The sequence below is a fragment of the Pelobates fuscus genome, chromosome 12 (genome assembly GCF_036172605.1).
Source record: "Pelobates fuscus isolate aPelFus1 chromosome 12, aPelFus1.pri, whole genome shotgun sequence".
Lineage (NCBI taxonomy): Eukaryota > Metazoa > Chordata > Amphibia > Anura > Pelobatidae > Pelobates > Pelobates fuscus.
In genome coordinates this window covers 105999378-106023795 of record NC_086328.1, presented here as the reverse complement: position 1 = coordinate 106023795, position 24418 = coordinate 105999378, and the positions used below count along the sequence as shown (strand labels likewise).

The 24418-nt window shown below is 40.4% G+C and overlaps 1 protein-coding gene and 1 non-coding gene across 2 annotated transcripts; both read left to right on the top strand.

Moving 5' to 3' along the window:
• The first annotated feature begins 10672 nt into the window (after nt 1–10672).
• Nucleotides 10673–21852, top strand: EIF4G2 (eukaryotic translation initiation factor 4 gamma 2). Its single transcript, XM_063438286.1, has 20 exons — nt 10673–10921; nt 11355–11516; nt 12037–12139; nt 12404–12538; nt 12848–12914; nt 12997–13148; nt 13376–13486; nt 13897–13980; nt 14518–14616; nt 14759–14900; nt 15003–15163; nt 15373–15477; nt 15775–15885; nt 15974–16078; nt 18233–18448; nt 18526–18784; nt 18929–19133; nt 19867–20072; nt 20159–20280; nt 21050–21852. Exons 1-20 carry the CDS (start codon nt 10842–10844, stop codon nt 21113–21115), a joined length of 2691 nt encoding a protein of 896 aa, XP_063294356.1. The 5' UTR covers nt 10673–10841; the 3' UTR covers nt 21116–21852.
• Nucleotides 15522–15698, top strand: LOC134579725 (small nucleolar RNA SNORD97). Its single transcript, XR_010086262.1, has one exon. It is a non-coding gene; the product is annotated as a small nucleolar RNA SNORD97 (small nucleolar RNA).
• Nucleotides 21853–24418: the final 2566 nt, after the last annotated feature.

Sequence of the window (24418 nt, the reverse complement as noted above, 5' to 3'; positions counted from 1 at the left end):
TATTGCGGCCATGTGATCACTCTGTTAGAGCGATCACATGGCCGCAGGGGCCTAATTCGCCGAGGGGGGACTGTCAGGCAGTCCCCCCAGACCGGGAGCAATGCCGATTGCCAGCAGGGGAACAAGGGCAATCAGGTGAGTAACTATTACCGTTCTGACGGTTCAGGACCGTCATCGGTCCTCAAGGGGATGATTCTGATGACGGTCCTGAACCGTTAGCGGTCCTCAAGGGGTTAAAAGGACACTATAGTCACCAAAGCAACTTTAGCTTAATGAAGTCGTTTGGGTAGATTATGTCCCTGGAGTCTCACTGCTCAATTCTCTGCCATTTAGGATTTATATCACTTTGTTTATACAGTCCTAGTCACACCTCCCTGCATGTGACTTACACAGCCTTCCTAAATCCTTCCTGTAAAGAGTCATCTAATGTTTACACTTCCTTTATTGTAAATTCTGCTTAATTTATCATTTCTTTTCTCCTGCTCTGTTAATAGCTTTCTAGACCCTGCAGGAGCCTCATGTATGTAATTAAAGTTAATTTTACAGAGTAGGAGATAAAAACTTTTAAAGTAAGTTACATCTGATTAAAAATGAAGCCATTTTGTTTTCATATAGTCTGTGTCAGTCACAGTCAGAGGAGGTTTGGCTAGGGCTGCAAAAACAGAAACAAAAGTAATTTAACTCCTAAACGGCAGTGGATTTAGCAGTGAAACTACAGAGCCATGCTCTATACACCAAAACTACTTTTTTAAGCAAACGTTGTTTTGGTGACTATAGTGCCCCTTTAAATATAAATAGTATATTCTTTGAGACTTGAAATAGCTGTTTAGTGAAAGTGTGAGTGTGCTGGATTTTGTGGATGTCATGTGTATAGGTCTGTAACTATTGTATGGCGTGTGTATAGGTTTGATTTTGTGTGTCTGGGATTTTGTATGTGTGTGGGTCTGTAATTGTGTTTGTGTATGTCTGTCATTATGTTTCTGTGATTGTGTGTATGTCTGTGATTGCATATGTGTATAGTTCTGTGATTGTATGTGTGTGTATATCTGTGATTGTGTGTGTATGTTTATATTTGTGGTTATGTGTGTATGTATATACATGTGTGTGTGCTTAGTAGATAGCTCCCTAATTTGGTATCCTTAAATATGGCAAACCCACATAAGGATAACACATAAGGGAGTTATCTATTAAACAAATGAAAAATTGATAAAAGGGCTTTTGAAGTCTATTTTATAAATTAATTATATTATATATTTTACGTGCTACCCAAGACAATTCCTCTTCGCTCAGTGTGGCCCAGGGAAGCCAAAAGGTTGGACACCCATGATCTAATGTGTTACTACCCTGTCTGATACCTTGTACTTCTCTTGCATTGAACAGTGTGACTTCCAGGAGGATCAGATCACCGGTAAATGCACACTCTGTGTATGTTGGTTGACATGTGTGACACCTTTTTCAGAGGATCAGCTAACATCAGTTTATTAGCACCCAGTCAGGGTACAGTGAGAGAGCTAAATGGAGTCACACTTTTTGTAGAATATTCTTGCTTAGAAATTTATGCTTGAAATTCGTCCGAGTAAGGTGTAAGGTGGAAAAAGACAGTGCAAAAGAAATGGGGTGACTGAGGAATAAATAAATGGAGATGAGGGATGGTGGATATAGAGCAGCAAAGAGGTAATTGAGCTGGACTTTAACTGGAGCAAAGTGGGAATTGAAGGATAAAGGAAAAACAAGGGGATAATGAGGAAATTGGATTAAAGGGGTAAAACATTAAGGGAAGCACTGGATTAAAGGAGGCACAGTTAATGGCGGGAATGGAATTAAAAGGGGCACAGTTAAAGGAGAGCAGCGAGGGCATGAGATTAAAGGGGAAAAAGCTGAGGGAGAGCATGGGATTAAAGGGGCACATGTAAGTGAGGGCATAGCATTAAAGGGGACACAATTTACTCTCCTCTGACGGCGGGGGAGACCTAATGCGCATGCTTTCCTATGGGGATTTCGGCGACTCTGGAGGTCCTCACATAGCGTGAGGACGTCCAGCGTTGTTTAAAACACTTTTTGTGTTCTAAGAACACGAAAGTCCCTCTAGTGGCTGTCTAACCCTTCAAGGTAATTATTGCAGTTTATAAAAACATGGTCAGCCACTGTGGGTAAGGCGGTTGGTGTCTGTCCGGAGCCGGCTCCATCTTGGGCATCCTCGTGTAAGGCCCACGACCATAGCACTGCGATTGGGGTGTTTTTGGGCTGTTTTCTGGGCGTACGTTTGTCCATCGCTCTGTCTAGGTAGGTAAAGGTGCGGGTTTATCTGTTAAATAGCTTTTGTTTGCTGTTAGCAAGGTGGTCGGTGCAGAGCTCTACTGAAGCACATCTAGCTTGCTCCGCTGTCAGGCCACGCCCCCTAAATAATCCTTATAAAATGTGAATTTATTTTTTTGTGCGTTGAAAGAGTTGTGTGCTCTGTGTTCTTGGATATGGGCCATCATCCCAGTGAAGAAACTAACCCCCCACATGCAGCTCAAACCTAGGGGGATGTAACCGCGGCCTTTATTGCACTCCCGTGACTAAATTCCAGCCCACGAGAATCTGTTCCTGGAGGTGTCCTCTTTTTTCCACAATATGGTAACCCTAATATAAGGTATATGAGGTAACGAGGTATTGACATAAACGGAGTACGACATGTATGAGATATACAAGGTATATCTATTACAAGCAGTATGTGTTATTATACACTATGTATTGTGTTATTATACACTATGTATTATGTTATTACACACTATTTATTATGTTATTATGCACACCACGCAGTATGTTATTATGTTATTATACACAATGTATTGTGTTGTTATACACACCATGCAGTATATGTTATTATACACAATGTATTGTATGTTATTATACACAATGTATTATTACATACACACTGAAATATGTTTTGTCTTACTGTGTTATACCCTATGTGTAGAGTTATTACACACTATGTATTATGTTATTATACACTATAAGTTATTGTTATACTCTATGTATTATTATCTATTACACACTATGTATTGTGTTATTATACACTATGTGTTGTGTTACTGTTGTTACACACTATATTTTGTGTGATTATACACTATGTATTGTGTTATTATACACTGTGTTGTGTTACTGTGATATTACACATTATATATTGTGTTATTATACACTATGCATTGTGTTATAAACTACGTATTGTTTTATTTTACACTATGTGATGTGTTATTGTGTTATTAGACACTATTTGTTGTGTTATGCACTGTGTATCTTGTACTGTGCATTATACACTGTGTATTGTGTTATTATACACTATGTATTGTGGTTTTTTACACTATGTGATGTGTTACTGTGTTATTAGACACTATACATTGTTATTATACACTGTGTATTGTGTTATTATACACTATATAGTGTTACTGTGTTATTATACACAGTGTTGTGATAGTGTGCTATTATATGTATTGTGTTATTATAGACTAGGTGTTGTATTAATATACCCTATTGTGTTATTATACACTGTGTTGTGATAGTGTGTTATTATACACTGTGTTGTGTTATTATAGACTAGGTGTTGTATTAATATACCCTATTGTGTTATTATACACTATGTATTGTGTTATTATACACTATTCATTGTTATTATACACTGTATATTGTGTTATTATACACTGTGTAGTGTCATTGTGTTATTACAGACTAGGTGTTATATCAATATACCCTACTGTTATTATACACTGTGTTGTGTTATTATAGACTAGGTGTTGTATTAATATACCCTATTGTGTTATTATACACTGTGTTGTGTTATTATAGACTAGGTGTTGTACCAATATACACTATTGTGTTATTATACACTGTGTTGTGTTATTATAGACTAGGTGTTGTATTAATATACCCTATTGTGTTATTGTACACTGTGTTGTGTTATTATAGACTAGGTGTTGTACCAATATACCCTATTGTGTATATGTGTTCAGTATGTGACTCACACTCTGTTCCAGACAAAGGATCCCAGTAATGGAAGGTCTCCTGAGTGGATACTCAGCATTACTCCCCCTGTACCCCCAATCCCCATCCCTTGTACCCCACATCCCCATCCCTTGTACCCCACATCCTGTGTGCCTGCTGCTCTGTTTAACCCCTGCTCTGCCACCCGCTCCACTTAAACTGAGCCCCAAGAGTGGAGCACATTCCTGGTTACGCAATCCTCGCATCCACCACCCACACACAGAGTGTTACGCCATTCACTAGCGCTAACCGGCTCTGTGAATAGCGCTGCTGCACTGCGGCTATGCTGCTCTCAAACAAACCTTGTTTGCCCGCCACGCCCAGCGCTCCCCATTGGCTGGCCGGCGGCTCGAGGCGCGTCATTCACGTGTGGGCGGTCGGTGATTGGCTGTCGCTTAGTCCCGCCTTGCCGGGTAGCTGTGAGGTTAGGGTGTAGTCGGTGGTTGTCCGTCCAGTCGGTGATTGAGCTCGGAGCAGGAGGCTGCAGCTCCCCCCCCCCTTATTCCCCGGGCCCCTCTCCCCTCAGACCCCGGGCCCTGCTCAGCGTACAAGGCCGTACACAGCGCGATAAGCTGCCGGGGGCATAGACCAGGTGAGACCGGGACCGCATTCACACACCATAAAATGGCCGCCTCGGCGAGGCTGCGAGAAAATGGCGCCGGCTTGGCTGCTGGCAGAGAGAGGGGGGGCAGGCTGGGGGATAAAATACCCGGGGTGTAGATTGTATTGTTACCCCGGGTACCGGGAGGAGGCGGATTTTATTAATACGCAGAGGGCGGGGGGGGATTTTTACACCTCAGGGAATTTAAATACAGCTCCCAGCCCGGACTGGGGGGATTATTACCCAGATACCGTGTGTAGGGAATCATTTATAGATTAAAGAGCACAATGGGGGAGGTGTTACCCCAAAACGGAGCGGGAGGGGATTGTTACTCCTAGATAACCCTGGGAGATCCAGATTGGGGGTTATTGTTACTCCTAAATACCCTGGGAGATCCAGATTGGGGGTTATTGTTACTCCTAAATACCCTGGGAGATCCAGATTGGGGGTTATTGTTACTCCTAAATACCCTGGGAGATCTAGTTTGGGGAGGGGGGGGGTATTGTTACTCCTAAATACCCTGGGAGATCTAGTTTGGGGAGGGGGGGGGTATTGTTACTCCTAAATACCCTGGGAGATCCAGATTGGGGGGGGGGGTATTGTTACTCCTAGATACCCTAGGAGATCCAGATTGTGGGGGGGGGGGGGGTATTGTTACTCCTAGGTACCCTATGAGATCCAGATTGTTGGGGGGGGGGTATTGTTACTCCTAGATACCCTAGGAGATCCAGATTGTGGGGGGGGGGGGGTATTGTTACTCCTAGATACCCTAGGAGATCCAGATTGTGGGGGGGGGGGGGTATTGTTACTCCTAGATACCCTAGGAGATCCAGATTGTGGGGGGGGGGGGGTATTGTTACTCCTAGATTCCCTAGGAGATCCAGATTGTGGGGGGGGGGTATTGTTACTCCTAGATTCCCTAGGAGATCCAGATTGTGGGGGGGGGGGGTATTGTTACTCCTAGATACCCTAGGAGATCCAGATTGTGGGGGGGGGGGTATTGTTACTCCTAGATACCCTAGGAGATCCAGATTGTGGGGGGGGGGGGGTATTGTTACTCCTAGATACCCTAGGAGATCCAGATTGTGGGGGGGGGGGTATTGTTACTCCTAGATACCCTAGGAGATCCAGATTGTGGGGGGGGGGGTATTGTTACTCCTAGATACCCTAGGAGATCCAGATTGGGGGGGGGGGTATTGTTACTCCTAGATACCCTAGGAGATCCAGATTGTGGGGGGGGGGGTATTGTTACTCCTAGATACCCTAGGAGATCCAGATTGTGGGGGGGGGGGTATTGTTACTCCTAGATACCCTAGGAGATCCAGATTGTGGGGGGGGGGGTATTGTTACTCCTAGATACCCTAGGAGATCCAGATTGTGGGGGGGGGGGTATTGTTACTCCTAGATACCCTAGGAGATCCAGATTGGGGGGGGGGGTATTGTTACTCCTAGATATTAGGACTGGGGCTATTGTTGCTCAGAGAGACCCTGGGAGATTGAGATTGGTTCTATTGATACCATAGTGTTATATTTGCTACCACTTTAAGGCTTAATTCCTACCTGTGGGTTACTTTTTCCCCAGTCCAGTTACTGTATATTTAACTCTTTGAGTGAAAACAGTGCATGGTCTTGTGTTTTGTCACTCAGTGGGTTAATCTTTGATTTATTGCCCCTTCCTACCTCAGGTCTGATACTCCATCCTACTGCCTGATGATAGAAGCCTCCAGTCCATTGATGTCCATTTGCCCATCTCATTACTGCTGAGATAATTATTTGCATCCTGTTGCCCCATGTGCGATTAGCTGCCTTTCCCAGTGCTATTGCCACTTCTGACTTCAATATGTTCACCTTGTCATTGTTTCAGTCTAGAAATCTAGGTCTTTACTGATCTTGGTGATTTTTTAATTTTGTTTTTTTCCTGCCCAATTTTATGTTTCTTTCTACATATGGGGCATGTAAGGGATAGTAAAATGTTATGTCTATAGCTTTGCCCATGGCTGATCATTGTGCCAGTGCTAAGCTACCATTCTGGGGTGATGCTTCAGCAACGAGCATCGCCTAAACTGGCATCCTATGCAGCCCGTAGTGGTTTTGGGTTAATGCTTGTAATCCCTTACTGTCCCTTTGTGATACCCCAGCCACCTAATGGCATCCTGGCCTTATGGTCCTCCCCAGGTGCCACATAACAGACTACCCTGATGGAGAATTGATGTGACGCCCGTTGATTGTGTTGCTTAAAACACCATGTTTCCAGCATTGTCTTCCCAGACTACATTGTATCTGAACGATAAAAAAAAAGTGTGGGTCAAAAATGCTGTACTGCAAACAAAAAGAAATGTCCAAACTGTACTATAAAAGCTATGGGGTCATTTTTAGTAACAACGTAGATCTTGGCAAGCCTGTATGTTAAGCTTGTAAATAACCTCATCTGGCAGCTGTATAGGAATCCATCCTTTTTACTATAGATTGTATGTTTCTCCATCCCCAGAGAAAATTGGTAACATTAAGCACTGCTTTAAAGCTGAGTAAATGTCTCTGCGTATTTAGAAAGGCAAACCTGAATTTGTGTAAACCTAATTTCCTGCCCATATGAGCAGCCATTTTGTTCTCACTATTCAATTTGCTCCTCCTCTTGCCAGATTGTATTGGGCAATTATCATGGAATTGTTAAACTGACTTCCTGGTATTGGTGTGGTCTAAATGCAGTATCCTCCCAGCACAGTCTGCTTCCAGGCCTTGGTTTCAAGAGAACAAAGACTTCGCCTGGCTTCAGACTAGACTGGCCGGGCCTGTATCTCTTCATTTGTAATCACAGCAGTGGTGTGTGTGATTTCTCACATTTCTTTCCCTTTCTCTCAAGAATTCACAAAAATCAATAAGGATTTCTGGCATTTCTTAATTTCCCTGGTAGCATTTTCCATCTCAATGTGGTTTTACCTATCTATTTGTTTTTAATGAGATGTGTAGTCACTAATTGAAGTTTAGAAAATTAAATCCATGTTTTAACCGTACACTATGCTGTTGGCGTTTCCCCATCTAACCTGGAGCCGTAAAGTCTGTTAATTATCTAAATGTGTTTTAATTCTACTTTTCTTGACACTAGTAGTAAGTTCAATAGCAATGTGATTTTGAGAAAAAAAATCATTTAATATTCTCATTCTCTTACACAATTTGTTTAAAACTTGATATAGATGTGTGCATTGTTGATCCCTGATGTTAAACCATTTGTATAACTAGAAATGTTACCATGTAAACCATTTGTCTCACACCACATCTGCTTTAAAATATCTAAATTAAATATATTTGTAAAATGAAGGGGGGGGGGGAGGATATGAGTCATGTCTCAGAATTCTGTGTAAAGCTTTTGCAGTCAGACAGAAGATGGAACTATTGGCACATTATACAGATGCCACTGGGGTATCTCTTGGCTTTTACAATGTGTTTATTTGGGAAGGTTATTTCACCTGGTACTAATTTTAAATCCTTTATTTTCTTCCTTTCAGCGCGTGTCTCCCTCCCCAACTTGCCTATTGTATATTTATTCATTTTTTTTTTTGAACATTCTTGGTTATCAAGCCGCCAAAGTGGAGAGTGCGATTGCAGAAGGGGGTGCTTCTCGTTTCAGGTAAGTTGCACCCATTTCACAACATGTGGGTTCTCTATAGCCAGAAGAATCAGTGAGATTGCTTGTATAGTCAGCAAGATTTCAAACTGTTGAGCTAGAGGAAATGACACACACATCTACCTTGTTAAATATTTAATGGGCTTTTAGATGTCATCTTTCCTTTCACCAAGCTGGCTCTGAAACAATGCTATCATTTCATATTGATCTGCAATATAATCCTATCAAGAGTACTAAGGGCTGCCGCCATCTTTTCCACCAACCTTGTTTAACTTATTATTTTTATGCCAATTCTATATAGTATGCATGCAACTAGCAGCTCATCTCTTGCATTCCCTTTTCTTGCCCACATCAGTTGTATGTGGTCCAGGAACCTTGGTTGTAATTAGACTACAAGAAATGGCTGCTTCGTTCACCTTCTAACTAAAATTACTTACTACTAGTTGCATGTAAGGAATGGTGCATATTTTACAAAAGTAGTGTGTGTGTATTCTCCTACTAAAGTGCAGGGCCATTTATGATGAAGCTATAATTTTTTTCATAAATGGACACTAGTCACCAGAACTAGTTTATTGTATTTGTTCTGGCAAATATAAACATTCCCTTCAGGCTTTTTGCAGTTTTTTCAGAGCAAATGCAATGTTTAACTGCAGCCTAGGGATACCTCCATTGGATACTTCCTACTGAACCTATCTCACAGAGATTCATTGATTCAATTCGTCTTTGAGGAGCTGCTGATTGGCCAGGGCTGTGTTTGGCTTGTGCTGGCTCTGCCCCTGATCTGCCTCCTTGACAAGCTTAGTCAATCCAATGCTTTCCTATTTCTGATGTCAGTCAAGCAGGCAGATCAGCATTGATATAATATTGGTTGTGTAAGATGCCGCTGGCACTAATGATGCTGTTTGTTTCCTGCAGTGCTTCGTCAGGTGGAGGAGGTAGGGGTGCCTCTCAGCACTATCCCAAGACTGCCGGCAACAGGTACACTGTTTAAACTCTCTATATAGTCTGGTCATGAACCTCAAGAACACAACTACTCGGTCTGCACAAAACCTACTATATTATGTGAACCTCTGACATTCAAACATTTTATGTCCTGCTAGTGAATAAAAAATACAAAAGTTAGTGTCATGCCTTTTTTCCTCACAGGGTCAGCAAAATGACTATTTGCTATTTACACTCCTACCACTGTTGCCCAACAAGGACAGCAGGAGAAGGAGCCAGATTGGTTCCTGGAAACTCCACTTAATTTTTAAGCTTTTTGAAACTGTTTAGCACGTAATGTTAATAAGGCACAGGTGTACTCGAGTGCCATAACCACTACATGGCTCTGTTGACTGGAGTGACCCTTTATGTAAAAGTAACATTTGGTAACCATCTAGCTAGTACAGTATATAGATAAAATCATTGCCGGAGTATGTAGATGTCTGGCAACCAGTTCGGCCACATTGCTAGGTGATCAGGTTGTGAAAATTCAACCAAGTAAAGACTAGTTTCTTTCCAGCCTTACTTTCAACTATAAAAATGTATGTGTTAAAGTGGCTTTAAATAACTCACGTGACCATTATCCTCTGTCTGTAACCAGTACCATACGTCAATGTGCATGTCCTTGCAGTTGGTGTTCAAGAGATCTGACCATTTATATACTGGTTGTTTTGTCAAACTTTGTTTCTTGCTAGTATTTAATTATGTTTGGTGTGATTTTTAGTCTGCATAAATAGCTCTATCTAGTTTCTTAAGGGGGCAGTGAAAGGAATTGTGTAATAATGCAGGCTCTTATTTTATTTTTTCAGCAGATACAATGTTACGGCATTGTGTGCTTTATAAGAAAGTACCTTAAAATTAGTACTACATTGTTTTAGAAATATACACCATTTTTAGATTTCTTCCTGCTGCATAAAGTAAGGGCACACAATTTTACTTGTTACATTGTGTCAAGAATAGGATTTAGAGGGACTCTGCTTTTGATCTTGGCACACTAAAATAAAACTGTATATAAAGACATACTCAAAATATATTTGAGTTTACAAAGTCACCTTTAAGTGAGAAAAAAAAGAGGGGGGGGGGGGGGTTGCATACATTTTATCAGTGGATAATCTAACACCATAACTTGTGTGACATGTGCTGTATAAGCCTGTATGTCATGGCAACTAATATCACAAAGGTGCTATGTGTGTATATTGAGAGAATCTTATGTTGCAGTGCCTCTTTGAGGCGGAGTGGTGCTGCTTTAGATTTTGCACCTTTTTGAGGAGGCCTCTGCCTGTAGCCTTATACAGCAGGAATTTCTAATTCTAAAAGTAATCCTTCTGCTTGATATAGGTATCATATGCATGTTAAAATTCTATAAATGTGTCTTGTTGCTGCCCAGCTATATTTTAGCTTCTCACCTCTGCTTCCATCCCTCATTCTGGCTCTTTGTTCCACATTTGCTCATTGGCAGGTTGAAAGCTGTGATCTGCAGTGTTTTGCCAGGATTTTGATTGGGTGGATTACCCGCCCGGAGAAGATCGTCTGAGAGGCCCAAAAACCCACCCCCTCCCCCATTTGCAGACGCACGGTTGTATTTTTTAATACATCTGAGCGTCGTGCATTTGCATGCAGCGTTCGTTAGGGGGAGCGGACTCCGCGGGTTGTGCGCCTGTATCGCACAGTAACCCAGCCTCGCGGAAACGCTGGTGTGTATATTCTACCGTGGAGAGCAGGTTTAACAAATCCCTCAGTCTGTGCATTGAGTCTGATTGGTGGTAATCTACAATGACTACCAGACTGTAGTAGAGACCCTCTGTCTCATTGTAAAGTGCCCACTCATAAAAATATAAAACAATGATATTTTGTGAGCTTTCTTTCATTGACTAGTACTAGTGAATTTTCCTTAAATTTTTAGCTGCTTTTATTTTGAATGTGGGAATAAATACTTTTGAATCCTGTTCTATATTGGTTTTGACATTGGGCAGAATAACTGTTAGTGCCTTATATTTTAAAATGGGGTTTAATGGTGGGACTACTATTTTATTTCTCTCTGATCTTAAATGATTTGAAAAATGTGAGCAAGTTCTAAAGGCTTTTTTTTTTGTTTTTGTTTTGTTTTTTTCCTCCCTGCCTTTGCAGTGAGTACCTGGGGAAAACCCCGGGGCCTGGCGTTCAAAGATGGATTCCTTCACGAAGCACTAGACGAGATGGTAACTCCACAAACAACTCCGCTAACAACTCTGCGATCCCCTCCGCAAGCGAGAAAGAACGACACGATGCAATCTTTAGGAAAGTGAGAGGGTAAGTTACCATTGAAGCTATCCAGGTCATAGTCTAAACCAATAATCATGTAATGCCAATAACATCAGACTGAAGATGGGTGAATCCACCTGTACAAGATGTAGTAAACAGAGTTGAAGGCCAACTTATAATTTAGACTCAAAGAGATGGCAAGAAACCTAAATTTAATTTTCATTAGTGGGCTGATGTGTTGTACATACTGCTGTTTGTTTTTGTTTAGCAGTTAGATATTTTCAGAGCTGTAACCCATCTTTCAAGTGATGAAATATTAAGGTGTTCGAGTAGAAGTAGGCAAACTTCAGTACTATAGATGTTGGGAACTGTCAGACTGTGTTGGAGGGACAGAAATTGTCTTTCCTGTGAAAGAGGTTCTCATGTTTAAATTTTCCTTTTTTTTTTTTTTTTTATATATAAATAACTTTTTGGCTAATATTTAACTCACCTATGCCTTTTTGCCCTTGCTTAAATTGTATATTTTTATATATATATATATATATATTTATTTTCCCTCCCTTTCTAGCATCTTAAACAAGCTTGCTCCTGAAAAGTTTGACAAGCTATGCCTTGAGCTCCTCAATGCGGGTGTAGATTCCAAACTCATCCTCAAAGGAGTCATACTGCTTGTAAGTATTTTGTTCTTAACATCTGTACCTGTCACTAACTTGTATTGGGGATTAATGTGCAGAGATCAACAAATATAGTGAAGTTCCTGTGTTCTCACAGATTACCCTGGAATAAGCAGCCTGTCCTGTACACCACTCAGCATTTTTATTTTTTAATAGTTGTTTGTGGCCGAAAGCTACAAATCTGAATTTAAATGTACGATTTTTAAATTATTTTTTTGTGTGTGGATATCATTTTTTTTTTTTTTGTTTCGTGTATTTTAGATTGTAGACAAAGCCCTTGAAGAGCCAAAGTACAGCTCACTCTACGCTCAGCTATGTCTGCGATTAGCAGAAGATGCACCAAACTTTGACGGCCCATCAGAGGGTCCACCAGGACAGAAGCAAAACTCAGTAAGCGTAAGTATTGCCACTCTTAAGTATCTGAGTCTTAAAATTACAATTTCTAAATTTTTACAGTTTTGTGATATTTAAATAAAACACACACTGGATCCTTGACACCCCTCCCTTTTCTAAAGTGTATTCATGGCTGCGATAAACATCACAGATGGTGATGCTGTTACGTTGGCTATATTTTCGTTTTAGAGCCATCAAATTCTTTTGTCTAAACATGTATGGTGTACTTGGCTTTAGATTTCATTCCAGGCTTTTCATAGAGTAGGTTAATGCCTGGTCATTCTAATTTTTGTTTTTTTCTTTTTCCCACAGACGTTTAGACGCCTCCTAATTTCTAAGCTTCAAGATGAATTTGAGAATAGATCCAGAAATGTTGATGGTAAATAATTCAATTATTGTTGGCCACATGCTAGACAAAGACATCAGACCAGGATACTGACTTAAACATTTAATCTTTGCAGTTTACGACAAGCGGGACGGTCCCCTCCTTCCTGAGGAAGAGGAACAGAGAGCCATCGCCAAGCTCAAGATGCTGGGAAACATCAAATTTATTGGAGAGCTTGGCAAGCTTGATCTTATTCATGAATCTATCCTTCATAAGTGCATCAAAACAGTAAGTGTCTGATAAACTGCCCTGCTGCAGTCTTAATGGCTTGTAGTAACACTTGTTCTAATAATGGGAAATACTATCAAACATTCTGTTCAAAACTTGTAGATCATGGCTGCATTATTACTCTAATTCTATGATGGCTGAAGTGTCTGAGTATCTGCTCTGATAGTGCTGTCTCATGGTTTTTATTCTGTGAGCTTTGGTTTTAAAATTTTTTATTTTTTTTCTAGCTTTTGGAAAAGAAGAAGAGAGTTCAACTTAAAGACATGGGGGAAGATTTGGAGTGTCTCTGTCAGATAATGAGGACAGTGGGGCCGAGGTTAGACCATGAAAAAGCCAAGGTGTGTATTGCAGTACATGAAAACCTCACATGTGATATAGCAAGTAATGGGGTTGACATATTCTAGTCCTGTATTGAAATGATCTGAATAAGTGGTTACAATTAAAGATTTATATTTTTTTCTGCTGTTTATGTATTTATGTATATTAAATCCCCTGCAATTTTCTCATTAAGAAATATAATTTTGCTCTGGATTTTTGGAGATAGAGATGTGGGTCTGTCTCTTTCTAGTTTCCAGTCAAAAGAAAATGACTGCGTCTAGTGATGGCCAACATCTGCGTTGCTGTGACTGTGCCATTTGTCCTGCATATGTAGCTGTTGGCTATGTCAGATATTGTAAATCTCCAGTCCAACTGTTCCATAACAATGCTTATTATAATCCTCCTATTTTATTTTTTGTTTATCTTCTAGTCCTTAATGGATCAGTACTTTGCCCGTATGTGCGCCTTGAAGTCTAGTAAGGATTTGCCAGCGAGGATTCGTTTCCTGCTGCAAGTAAGTGTTAAGTAAATCAAACTGGGAGTATGAAGTGTTCAGTCATCATTTAAGGACAATCTGTTCTATGGCTGTCGGCACTGTGTAAAAGTAAATTGCTCTCCTCTTTGCCATCGCTATGTCTTGTACATTGCATCTGTCTGTCCCACCTTTATGTCAGCATATTTGATGCTGATCAAAGAATAGCATTGGAGAGCACAAGCGCTACTCCAATAAATGCTGCCATCAGCAGCTTTTTATTGCAATACAAAGTTTTTCTTGGTTATGGAGACTGAAGTCTCTAGTGGCTGTCATGAAGATGGCCATTAGTCTTTTTTATTTATTTTATTAACCCATCAATGTTTTCACAATTATTTTGCAAAACTGCGGTTTTCCATTGAAGGGTTAAAAGTACAGGACCATTGCACCCCAGACCACTTAATTTCCTTGAAGTCACTCGGTGACTTAAGTAGTGTTTTTTTTGTTTTATATATAGCTTGTTCATTGAGATGTCAGTGTTAACAGTTTACACTTTATTTTTACTCCTTCCCCATTAAGGATACTGTGGAGTTGCGAGAAAACCGTTGGGTTCCTCGCAAAGCTTTCAATGACAATGGACCAAAGACTATCAATCAAATCCGCCAAGATGCAGTAAAAGTAAGTTGTTTATCTTCAAGATTCTCTGCTTGTGATGCTGCGGATGTATCTGTGGCTGATGCTGCAGCATCTATACTCAGAAGTATTACATATGTTGCTGGTTCTCAAACTTATGTGAGCTTGGGTTTTGTTTTTCTTCCAGGATCTAGGGGTATTTATTCCTGCTCCTATGTCTCAAGGAATGCGGTCGGACTTCTTTTTGGAGGGACCGTTCATGCCACCAAGAATGAAGCTTGACAGGGACCCACTAGGAGGACTTGCTGACATGTTCCGGCAAATGCCAGGTAATTGTGCTGTAGTGAATCTAAACATTTCACAGGAAACCGTGTATGTTAGAATCCGCTACTTTATGGATGTTTGAATGCTGTCTTGCCCTCTGTCTTCAGGTAGTGGGATTGGTACTGGTCCAGGGGTCATACAGGATAGATTTTCCCCCACCATGGGACGTCATCGTTCAAATCAGCTCTTCAACGGCCATGGAGGGCACATCATACCTCCAGTGCAGTCTCAATTTGAAATTGGAGGCAAACCATTTATGAAAAGCCAGGTGAGATATCTTAATATGTAAATATGTCCAGAACCAGCTTGGAGCACTTTTGAAGACTGACCATGGCACGACCGATGTTTTGAGCTGTATTTAACGGAACATGGTCTCAAATATACCTCAAACATCTGAAATGCCAAGACTGACCATTGCACATAGTGACTTTAGGCTTGGGCCATTTTCTAATGCTATTTTCCCTGTTTTGTGGTTAGGGGCAAAGCCAACTTTACCAGAGTCAAGGAATTTTATCGCAGCAAGGACAGTCTAAAGACATGCCCCCTCGATTTATTAAAAAGGGGCAGCTTAATGCAGATGAGGTACGTAGCTGGAATTTATATATTTTCTTTTAAGCCTGGTATTGTAGCCCAGTGATTAACAAAAGACGCGTTATTACGAGGACTAATACTGGAAACCCCTTTGCTCTTTTTCTCTTTTCTTTACCCCATTTTTCCCCCTCTTACGCTTTCCCCAATCATTCCTTTTCTTTTCCTTGTGGTAACCAGTGTCCTTTGAGCAAGATTATGAGATATGAGGGCTTCCATGACTTACCATAATTATGTTGGGATTTAAAAAATTTCAATGTAAAATATTTGTCTCCTCTTCACCCTTCACAGATCAGCCTGAGGCCTGCTCAGTCTTTCCTAATGAATAAAAACCAAGTGCCAAAGCTTCAGCCTCCAATGACTATGATACCCCCTCGCACTCAAACACCACCCATGGGGCAGGTGAGGCAACTTTCTCTGGTTACTATGTGAAGGTGAGGCTAGATATGTGTAACCAGTTACTGATACCCCCACCTCTCCTCTCTGTCAGACTCCTCAGCTTGGCCTAAAAACCAACCCACCACCCATTCAGGAGAAGCCACCAAAAAGTGTTAAGAAGCCTCCACCCTCGAAAGAAGAACTGATTAAACTTACTGTAAGTATCTGAAGCCATTTATACATAGCGTGACCTAATGCTCAGCATCAGGACAACTTGGTTTTTTTTTTTGTTTTTTTTTTTACAAACCTGTAATGTCCACAATGCTGAAAGGACCATATTTAGGCGTATAGGACCTTCTCAAACTACTAGAATAAATCCAGCATACTTTCCTGGACACCTTCTATATAGTGATAGGCCACACATGAACGTTTCACCCTACACTACGTAAATTTCAAATAGTACAGGAAAAACTCTGCACTACTTACATGTTGCAAATAATTGAGTTTTATATACAGGGGCTGTGGGGAGGTCACACCGGGGCTGCGCACCCTCTACCAAACACATGGCACTAAACAAATTGATGCGGACTTGGGTGCTTTGGTGAAACCCATTGGCGTACTGTAGGGTTTGGAAAAATTTAAGTTATGATTCTAATGTTAAGCACTGAGCTCTATGCACACTCTTTAACTGGCCACCACTGGGTCAGGTTATATGAATTGTTTTGTACGTGTTTCTTTAATTCTATTGTGTAACCTATATTTTCACCTACTGACTTGTTAAACCTGTACTGAAACCTTCAATAAAAACAAGATTGTAAAAAAAGTTTTATACAGCAAAACCGGGGATCTGGCTGTTCTATTTGTAATATTTTCATTGGATTAATGAAATCCAATGAAAATATTACAAATAGAACAGCCAGATCCCCTGTTTTCCTGTATAAAACTTTTTTTTTTTTACAATTTTAAGATGTTGACAAACAGTATGTTAGTCCAATAACACACAACATATAAAAAATCACCTGGATTTTAAAATGGTATTTGTGATTCACATTTATGATGTCCAATACAAAACATCGAGAAATACAACCGGGGGAGCAGTCATCTGTGCTAGAAAATACTTTGTTATAGTGTCAAGGCAGAGTATATACTCCTAGTTTTTTCTAACCAGCCAACCCATATCTTAACCATTTCTGATATATATCCTTTAGAGTTACTCCTCAAATAGAAATGGAGAAAGCTATAAGTTGTTTTAATACAATTGGTAGGGTTACTTTTCAATTTCATGCAATGACTGCCAACTGCCAAACATTGGATCATTAACTTTTTACTTACTTTTGGCCAATTTAGGTAACATAAAGTCACCTGGTGACCTTTTAAAGGAACACTATAGTCACCTAAATAACTTTAGCTAAATAAAGCAGTTTTAGTGTATAGATAATTTCCCTGCTCAATTCACTGTAATTTAGGAGTTAAATAACTTTGTTTCTGTTTATGCAGCCCTAGCCACACCTCCCCTGGCTATGATTGACACTGGTTTCACTTTCAAACAGATGTAATTTACCTTAAATAATTGTATCTCTAAATTGAACTTTAATCACATACAGGAGGCTCTTGCAGGGTCTAGCAAGCTATTAACATAGCAGGGGATAAGAATCTTAATTAAACAGAACTTGCAATAAAGAGCCTAAATAGGGCTCTCTTTACAGGAAGTGTTTATGGAAGGCTGTGCAAGTCACATGCAGGGAGGTGTGACTAGGGTTCATAAACAAAGGGATTTAACTCCTAAATGGCAGATGATTGAGCAGTGAGGCTGCAGGGGCATGTTCTATACACCAAAACTGCTTAATTAAGCTAAAGTTGTTCAGGTGACTAGTGTCCCTTTAATATAAACTCCTGCAATTAATTTTTATAAAGGGGAGAGGGATAGCCTTCCAAATGCCATTAATCAAGGGGCAATTCCACCAGATGTCTAAATATGTACCATTAGAGAGTGCATCTCCAGCAAGTTTTTGTGTAATCTTACCTTTTGGCCATTCTAGTAGGAACCATTTATCATCTCTGGGCCACTTTAAAATGTTTCTTGCCAATTTACACAGTGCAATGTTTCCTGTACCTTAGACCAGGCCTCACACAATTTGTTCATATTGATAGTATAATTGAGATCCTTTTGCCAGATCTGAAAGACTGGGAATCTGTCTAGTCTGCCTAAAATGCATATTGGTTCTAGTCCCTTTTTAGACAACCTTATCTACTGGGTCCTATTTTAATATCTCCAAAATGTGAGGTGCCTTTTGATGTTTGCTGTAACATTTTAGAATGTATTAAAATATTTATCATACTTATTTTAAGTCTCCCCTTTGTCTAATTTCAGGAAGCTTTTGTGACTGAATACTTGAATAATGGAAATGCGGCTGAGGCTATAAATAGTGTGAAAGAAATGCGTGCTCCCAAACACTTTATTTCCGAAATGATTAGCAAGATAGTCCTTCAGTCCTTGGACCGGTCAGATGACGATAAGGAGAGGGCAAGTTCTCTGATAGGTATTCTGCGCCAGGAGGGCTTTGCAACTAGTGACAATTTCATGCAGGTAATGATTGCTGTATATATGTACTTTTCTGCCCCATCGAACTACTCAATTTACTAACCAGTACATCTTCATTCCAGGCTTTCCTAAATGTGCTGGACCAGTGCCCCAAGTTAGAGGTTGATATACCTCTTGTGAAGTCATACCTGGCACAGTTTGCAGCCCGTGCCATAATCGCTGACCTGGTGAGCATTTCTGAGCTGGCTCAGCCCCTTGAGAACGGTACCCACTTCCCGCTCTTCCTGCTCTGCCTTCAGCAATTGGCCAAGCTTAAAGACCGTGAATGGCTGACAGAGATATTCCAGCAAAGCAAGGTTAACATGCAGAAAATGTTACCAGGTAAAGTCTTAATATTTTGCAGTGTGGTCCTTTGCTTATGTTTTGGTGCTTAACGGAAGCTTATTTGGTGCTTTTAATACATCCACCTGTTCTTGGAAACCAGAATGATTGTGTGGAAACGTAACTTTTGTTTCTGGTTTTAAGAAATCGATCAGAATAAAGACCGGATGCTGGAGATCTTGGAAGGAAAAGGACTCAGCTTCTTGTTTCCACTTATGAAATTGGAAAAGGAATTGCTGAAACAAATAGAAATGGATCCATCTCCGCAAGCGATATACAAGTGGATTAAGGATAACATCTCTCCTAAACTTCATGTAGATAAAGGATTTGTGAATATTTTGATGACCAGGTAAGTCCCCAATGACTTGCTTTGTTGGAAAGCCTTGCTTTAGTCTGTCCAATATTAAAACCACAATTTTGGCGTACTTGTCTTAGTGAAGGAAGATCCTGAGAGTGTATCCTAAAGATTTAAAATGGTCACTGCATGGATTGACTTGAAGTCAGGATAATTGTATGGGGAACTTGTGAATGTTGGCACAATGCACTTGTTTGTACTCCTATACAATCCAATTGGTAGAAAATCCTTCTTGTGACTGATTCCAAAATTAACCTGGTCTCTATCAGTATCATGAGTGCCTGTGAGTCGCAGAGGAGCTACAGATTTTGAGTTTCACTGAAATTCTAGCTCAGTGGGGGAAAAAAAATACTGAGACAAATTAGGGACTGTCTTGTCTCTGTATCTCATATGCTTGTCAAAAGGCAAAGTTTATAAAGTTTTGGCTGTGGGGGGGGGGGAGAGAACGTTGTCTATGAAGGGCCCTGAGGGGTCCTCTTTAGACCCTAGTGCTGTACTCATGCATGTGCTTGAATTGCCAGGAGCTGAAGAGGATGGTGATGATTCCATCCATAGTCTGTGCAAATTGATATGTATATGTGACTGAGCCACTTTAAATGGTGCAGTACTGGAAATAACTGGGGTTTTTTATATAAACCTCATTTTTCTCTACATTTTAAACTACAAATATAAGGGGTTTTTTTTGGTTTTTTTTTTTACCCTGACTGTTCTGTTTTCTCATTTCTAGCTTTTTACAGTATATTTCTAATGAGGTATGTCCATCAGAAGACCCTGATCTGTCTGCTCCTTCCAAAGAGCAGTTGGAGCAGGAGAAGCAGTTGCTGCTTTCCTTCAAGCCAGTAATGCAGAAGTTCCTTCATGACCATGTCGATCTGCAAGTTAGCGGCCTCTATGCACTACAGGTTCACTGCTACAGTAAAAGCTTTCCTAAAGGTTAGTGAGTCAGGCCAGCGATCCTCTGAAATTGTCTTTATTTGTAGCTGCCGGTGTATAACCAGTCCATGTCGTCTTACTCACAGGCATGTTACTGCGCTTCTTTGTCCATTTTTACGATATGGAGATCATTGAGGAAGAAGCCTTCTTGGCCTGGAAGGAAGATATTACTCAAGAGTTTCCTGGGAAAGGAAAAGCTCTATTCCAGGTGGGTCTCTCTCTCTTGTGGTTACTTGCTGTGACTCTGGGTTTTTCACTACATGGGAATTATCAGGAATTCAAAGTGAATCTCAAAATCTAGGCCACAATAGCCAAAATGAAAACATAGCTGGCGTTCTTACACTGTCATGTCAATAAAAGTTCTCCAGCAATCCGTTTTGGAATCTAAATGGTATCCACTTTAAGTGCCTTGGAGTCTTGAGTATTTAATGTGTCAACACATTCTGCAGTGCACTATAAAGCATCACACACTTCAAGCGACAGATGATATAAGACAAAGTGGCTACTCTGTCATGTATTTTCCTAAGCTTGACAAAAAGATGGAACGACTGCTGTCAAGCACCCATCAGTCACTAGTAATGAATGCTTGAGGATGAGGAAGCATTGTGTATGGAGGCTCCTGCAGGATCCTTTATAGACCTCAGTGTTGTATTCTTGCACACGAGCAAGAATACGGCACTGACTGGCTCCTGTTAGACAAGGTGCCAGGAGTTGGAGAGGATCCCGCAGAAGATGCGGGCAACTGACCGCTTTGGGTGAGTAAAACCTACCTTTCACTGCACCCCTGGGCCACCGCACACGAAGTGACAAAATATGCTTTAGTATAGAAATTGCAGCAATCTTCAAAAAGATACTTGCCAAGTTGACTATTGCGCTTACAGTCTAAAGTTTATGAAAAGCTCCTAGAAATGCCTTTTTTTTTTTTTTTTTTTTTGTCTTTTTAAATTTAATGTAACGCGCTTGATGGCTTTTTCCAGGTGAACCAGTGGCTGACCTGGCTGGAGACTGCAGAAGAGGAAGAGTCTGAGGAGGAAGCAGACTAACACCCAGCCAAAGCCTTAACTTGTGCAAACATACTGTGTCTATGATGTAACCGCGTTCGACCTAACCACTGCGAAAATTCATTCCGCTGTAATATTACCGCAGAGGCATGTCTGTAGGATCTCTTCTGCATATAATGATTTTAGTGTAATGTCTTAATCATAGTCTGCCATCCAATATTTTAGAGTATCTGTAATGTTTAGAACAGTGTATTAGCAGCATGCAATAATTACATCATACGTTCACACAGAAGTGGTGTGTTGCAAGGACGTTCTTTGCTGCCGGTTAACGTTAGGCTGTTGGGGTGGGGGGAAACCTGAATAGCAACACTGAATACTGTAGAAGACTCACTTTGCTCAGTGTAATACTTGAGTTGTTGCAATATTTGATTCATTTGGTTGTTACAGAGAAACCTTAACTGTAATCGATGGTTTGTTGCCGTAATAGTATATTGCCTGTATTTCTACCTCTAGTAATGGGCTTTTTGTGCTAGATTTTAATATCTTTTTGAGCCTGGGCAAGTGTAAAAGTCTTTAAAGAAGAAGAAAAAAAATGAGTTTACTTGCACAAAAACCGATCCGTTGCGTGGGTAAGAGAGGCCCTCCTAAATGGTATTGTGGGTGAGAAACCGAACTGGTCCTCCTTATAGTATTGAAATTAAGTCTACTTAATTTATCAAGTCATGTTCATGCCCTGATTTTATATACTTGTATCTATCAATAAACATTGTGATACTTGATATGTGTAATTTATGACACTACATCTGCTATATAACATCTCTGAATTCTCTGCTGTGCCAGACCTCAAGATCATCCTTTAATGAACTAGTCTGACGTGTTCCTCCTGTGTGGTCATTCCCACACTTAAAAACAATCTCTCTCATTGGAAGACCTTTTCAGTAATGCCCATAGGCTAAATTTGTCAGCTAATTTGATGTCCATTTACATCCTACAAAATATGGCCAATGTCTGAGAATTGCTATTTTATAAAGTGCTCCATGTATAAGAGTAAAGTTTCATCAATAGTGTGGGAGCTAAACTGCTAACAAATTTATTGGTGAAGTTATGAAACTACCATATTAGCATTAATATTAACTCATTCCACAGTGCATACATTAATTTATCCTGGACAGTAGAGACTAAACTTGAAAGTCTGGAGTGACTGCATGCTCACTGTAGGAGTTGATGCCAGCTGTATAACTTTGGAGGAAGCAAACTAGTGTGTGTGTGTTTTTTACAACTTTGTGCCAGTTGCTATGCATTTTTGTGTATGTACATAAACTAATATGTATATCCAAGTAGTGTTTACTACATTTTGACCTTGGTATTAAGAATTTTAGGCTAGAACAGCAAGGCTAAATTTTCCAAGCTGTGCAATTTTAGCCTCAACTTATAGACAGCTGTTCAAACACGGTTTCTTTAATTGGTTTTGTCTAAAAAGGTGAATTCGAAAAATAATTTGCAAAATGGAGGGTAAAAAACAGAATTTTTTTTTTTGGCCTACATTTTACAAATTGGTTTTCATTGTGTACTGTTGCATGAATAAAATCCCAGTGTGTCCATGGATGTAGTTTGGTGTTTAACCCCTTAAGGACTGAGCCAAATGTACAAGTTGTAAACAAAACCTGGCATTTGCGCTATGTCTGTCCGTAATTCACCTTTCATATTAAATGCGCACCCCCTTATTATATATCATTTTATTCAGGGGACCTCACTCACATGGCTGGGGGGGGGGGCTGCTGGAGGGCGGACATGCCGCGGGGGGCTCCCTGGGAGTCCCCCCACGCCGGCGACTGGGTAAGTTAAAAAAAAAAAAAAACAGGGTGTTCAATTACGCACCAGCGGCGTTTAGAGCCGCTTAAAAAAAGGACGTAATTGTACGCCCTCCGGTCTTAAGGGGTTGTTATTATTAACTCTTGATCTGTCAGGTATGCTTTAATGTGCAGTGTTCATTCTGTCAAACCATCACCATTTAGGACAGGGATAGGCAACCTTTGGCACTCCAGATGGTTTGAACTACATCCCCCATTGTGCTGGCAAAGCATCATGGGAGGTGGTCCAAAACACCTGGAGTGATGACGCCTATGCCTGATTTAGGATGTATATTACTGTGTAGTGAATGGTATGTGAAGTGTGTGTATGCATGTTAATCATAAAAAGGATTGCTTCACATTTCCAATAATGGTAATGCTTCTTAGTAGATAAAAGGCCACTTGCCCAACTGCCTGCTGTACACAGACAAAGAATACGTAAGGAAAAGAGAAGTGGGTGTTTTTTTCTTTTTTTTTTTTTGCTGCTTTTGGTTTTTCTTTTTGGCAGGACTCATGACTGCAAGGGTCGGGTTCATACCTTCAGCTGCAACACCTAAACCCATGCATTCTGAGGCCTGGATCATATGTGACTACGACATTGCTACTCTTAGGTGAAGCAATCCACCAACCCAAGTGCAGGGAGCCATAACATTTTATGGTGGAGGCCTCTCCTGAAATTGTAAGATCAGAAATTAATTTGTTCACACCTAGCCAAAGATTGCTTGTATGCTACATTTAGCTGCTCTTTGGATGAGATCTAAAGGTTTCTCTAAATTGTATGCTAATTTGGACATTAACCTCTTGTCCCTGTCACCATTTGTAGTAACTTCTCGCTTGCTGTGTGTAATCTATTTTGAATTGTAAAGTGCTCCAGAAGATGTCAATGCCAATGACCCTGGTTCTTGATTTGTGCCAAACTGTTCAGATTTTCATGCAATGAAATACAGACATAGAGTGACATGCCAGCTCTTGCTTGAGGGTAGCAGTTTGCAACCATTGGACAAAATTTGTGTGGAGAAAAGGGGAAAATCCTTGAAATGATCAACACATGATGGCCAACAGTAAAACTGTTGTACTGATGAGAAGTTTAATGGAGAATGAAGGCACATACTCAAAGGAGGACCACATAGAGCAGTGTTTGGCAGCCTTTGGCACTCCATGTGTTGTGGACTATCTTTCCTGATACTTTGCCAGCATTATGACTGTAAGAACATAATGTGAGATCTAGTCCACAAAAACTGGAGTGCTGAATGTTACCACTGACATAGGGTGTTAAAACACTAAAGATACAAGAGGTACAATCTTTTGAGCTAGAGGCCATCTGTCCAGGGCTCTGGATAAAATAAGAATGAGGGCTGCAATATAAACCTTGAGGAATTAAACTCTTCAACACTTTTTGCACCATAACCACTTCATCTCCAAGAGGTTATGGTGAGTATATTTCCCTTGCACTGACTTACCATCTAATATTAAACTGTTTTCAAATGGTTTGACA

Coding starts and splice junctions, on each gene's coding strand:
- EIF4G2 (XM_063438286.1), top strand. CDS start 10,842: ATGCAGCGTTCGTTAGGGGGAGCGGACTCCGCGGGTTGTGCGCCTGTA. Junction 13,981..14,517: donor GGATTCGTTTCCTGCTGCAA/GTAAGTGTTAAG, acceptor TTCCCCATTAAG/GATACTGTGGAGTTGCGAGA. Junction 15,886..15,973: donor AAACACCACCCATGGGGCAG/GTGAGGCAACTT, acceptor CCTCTCTGTCAG/ACTCCTCAGCTTGGCCTAAA.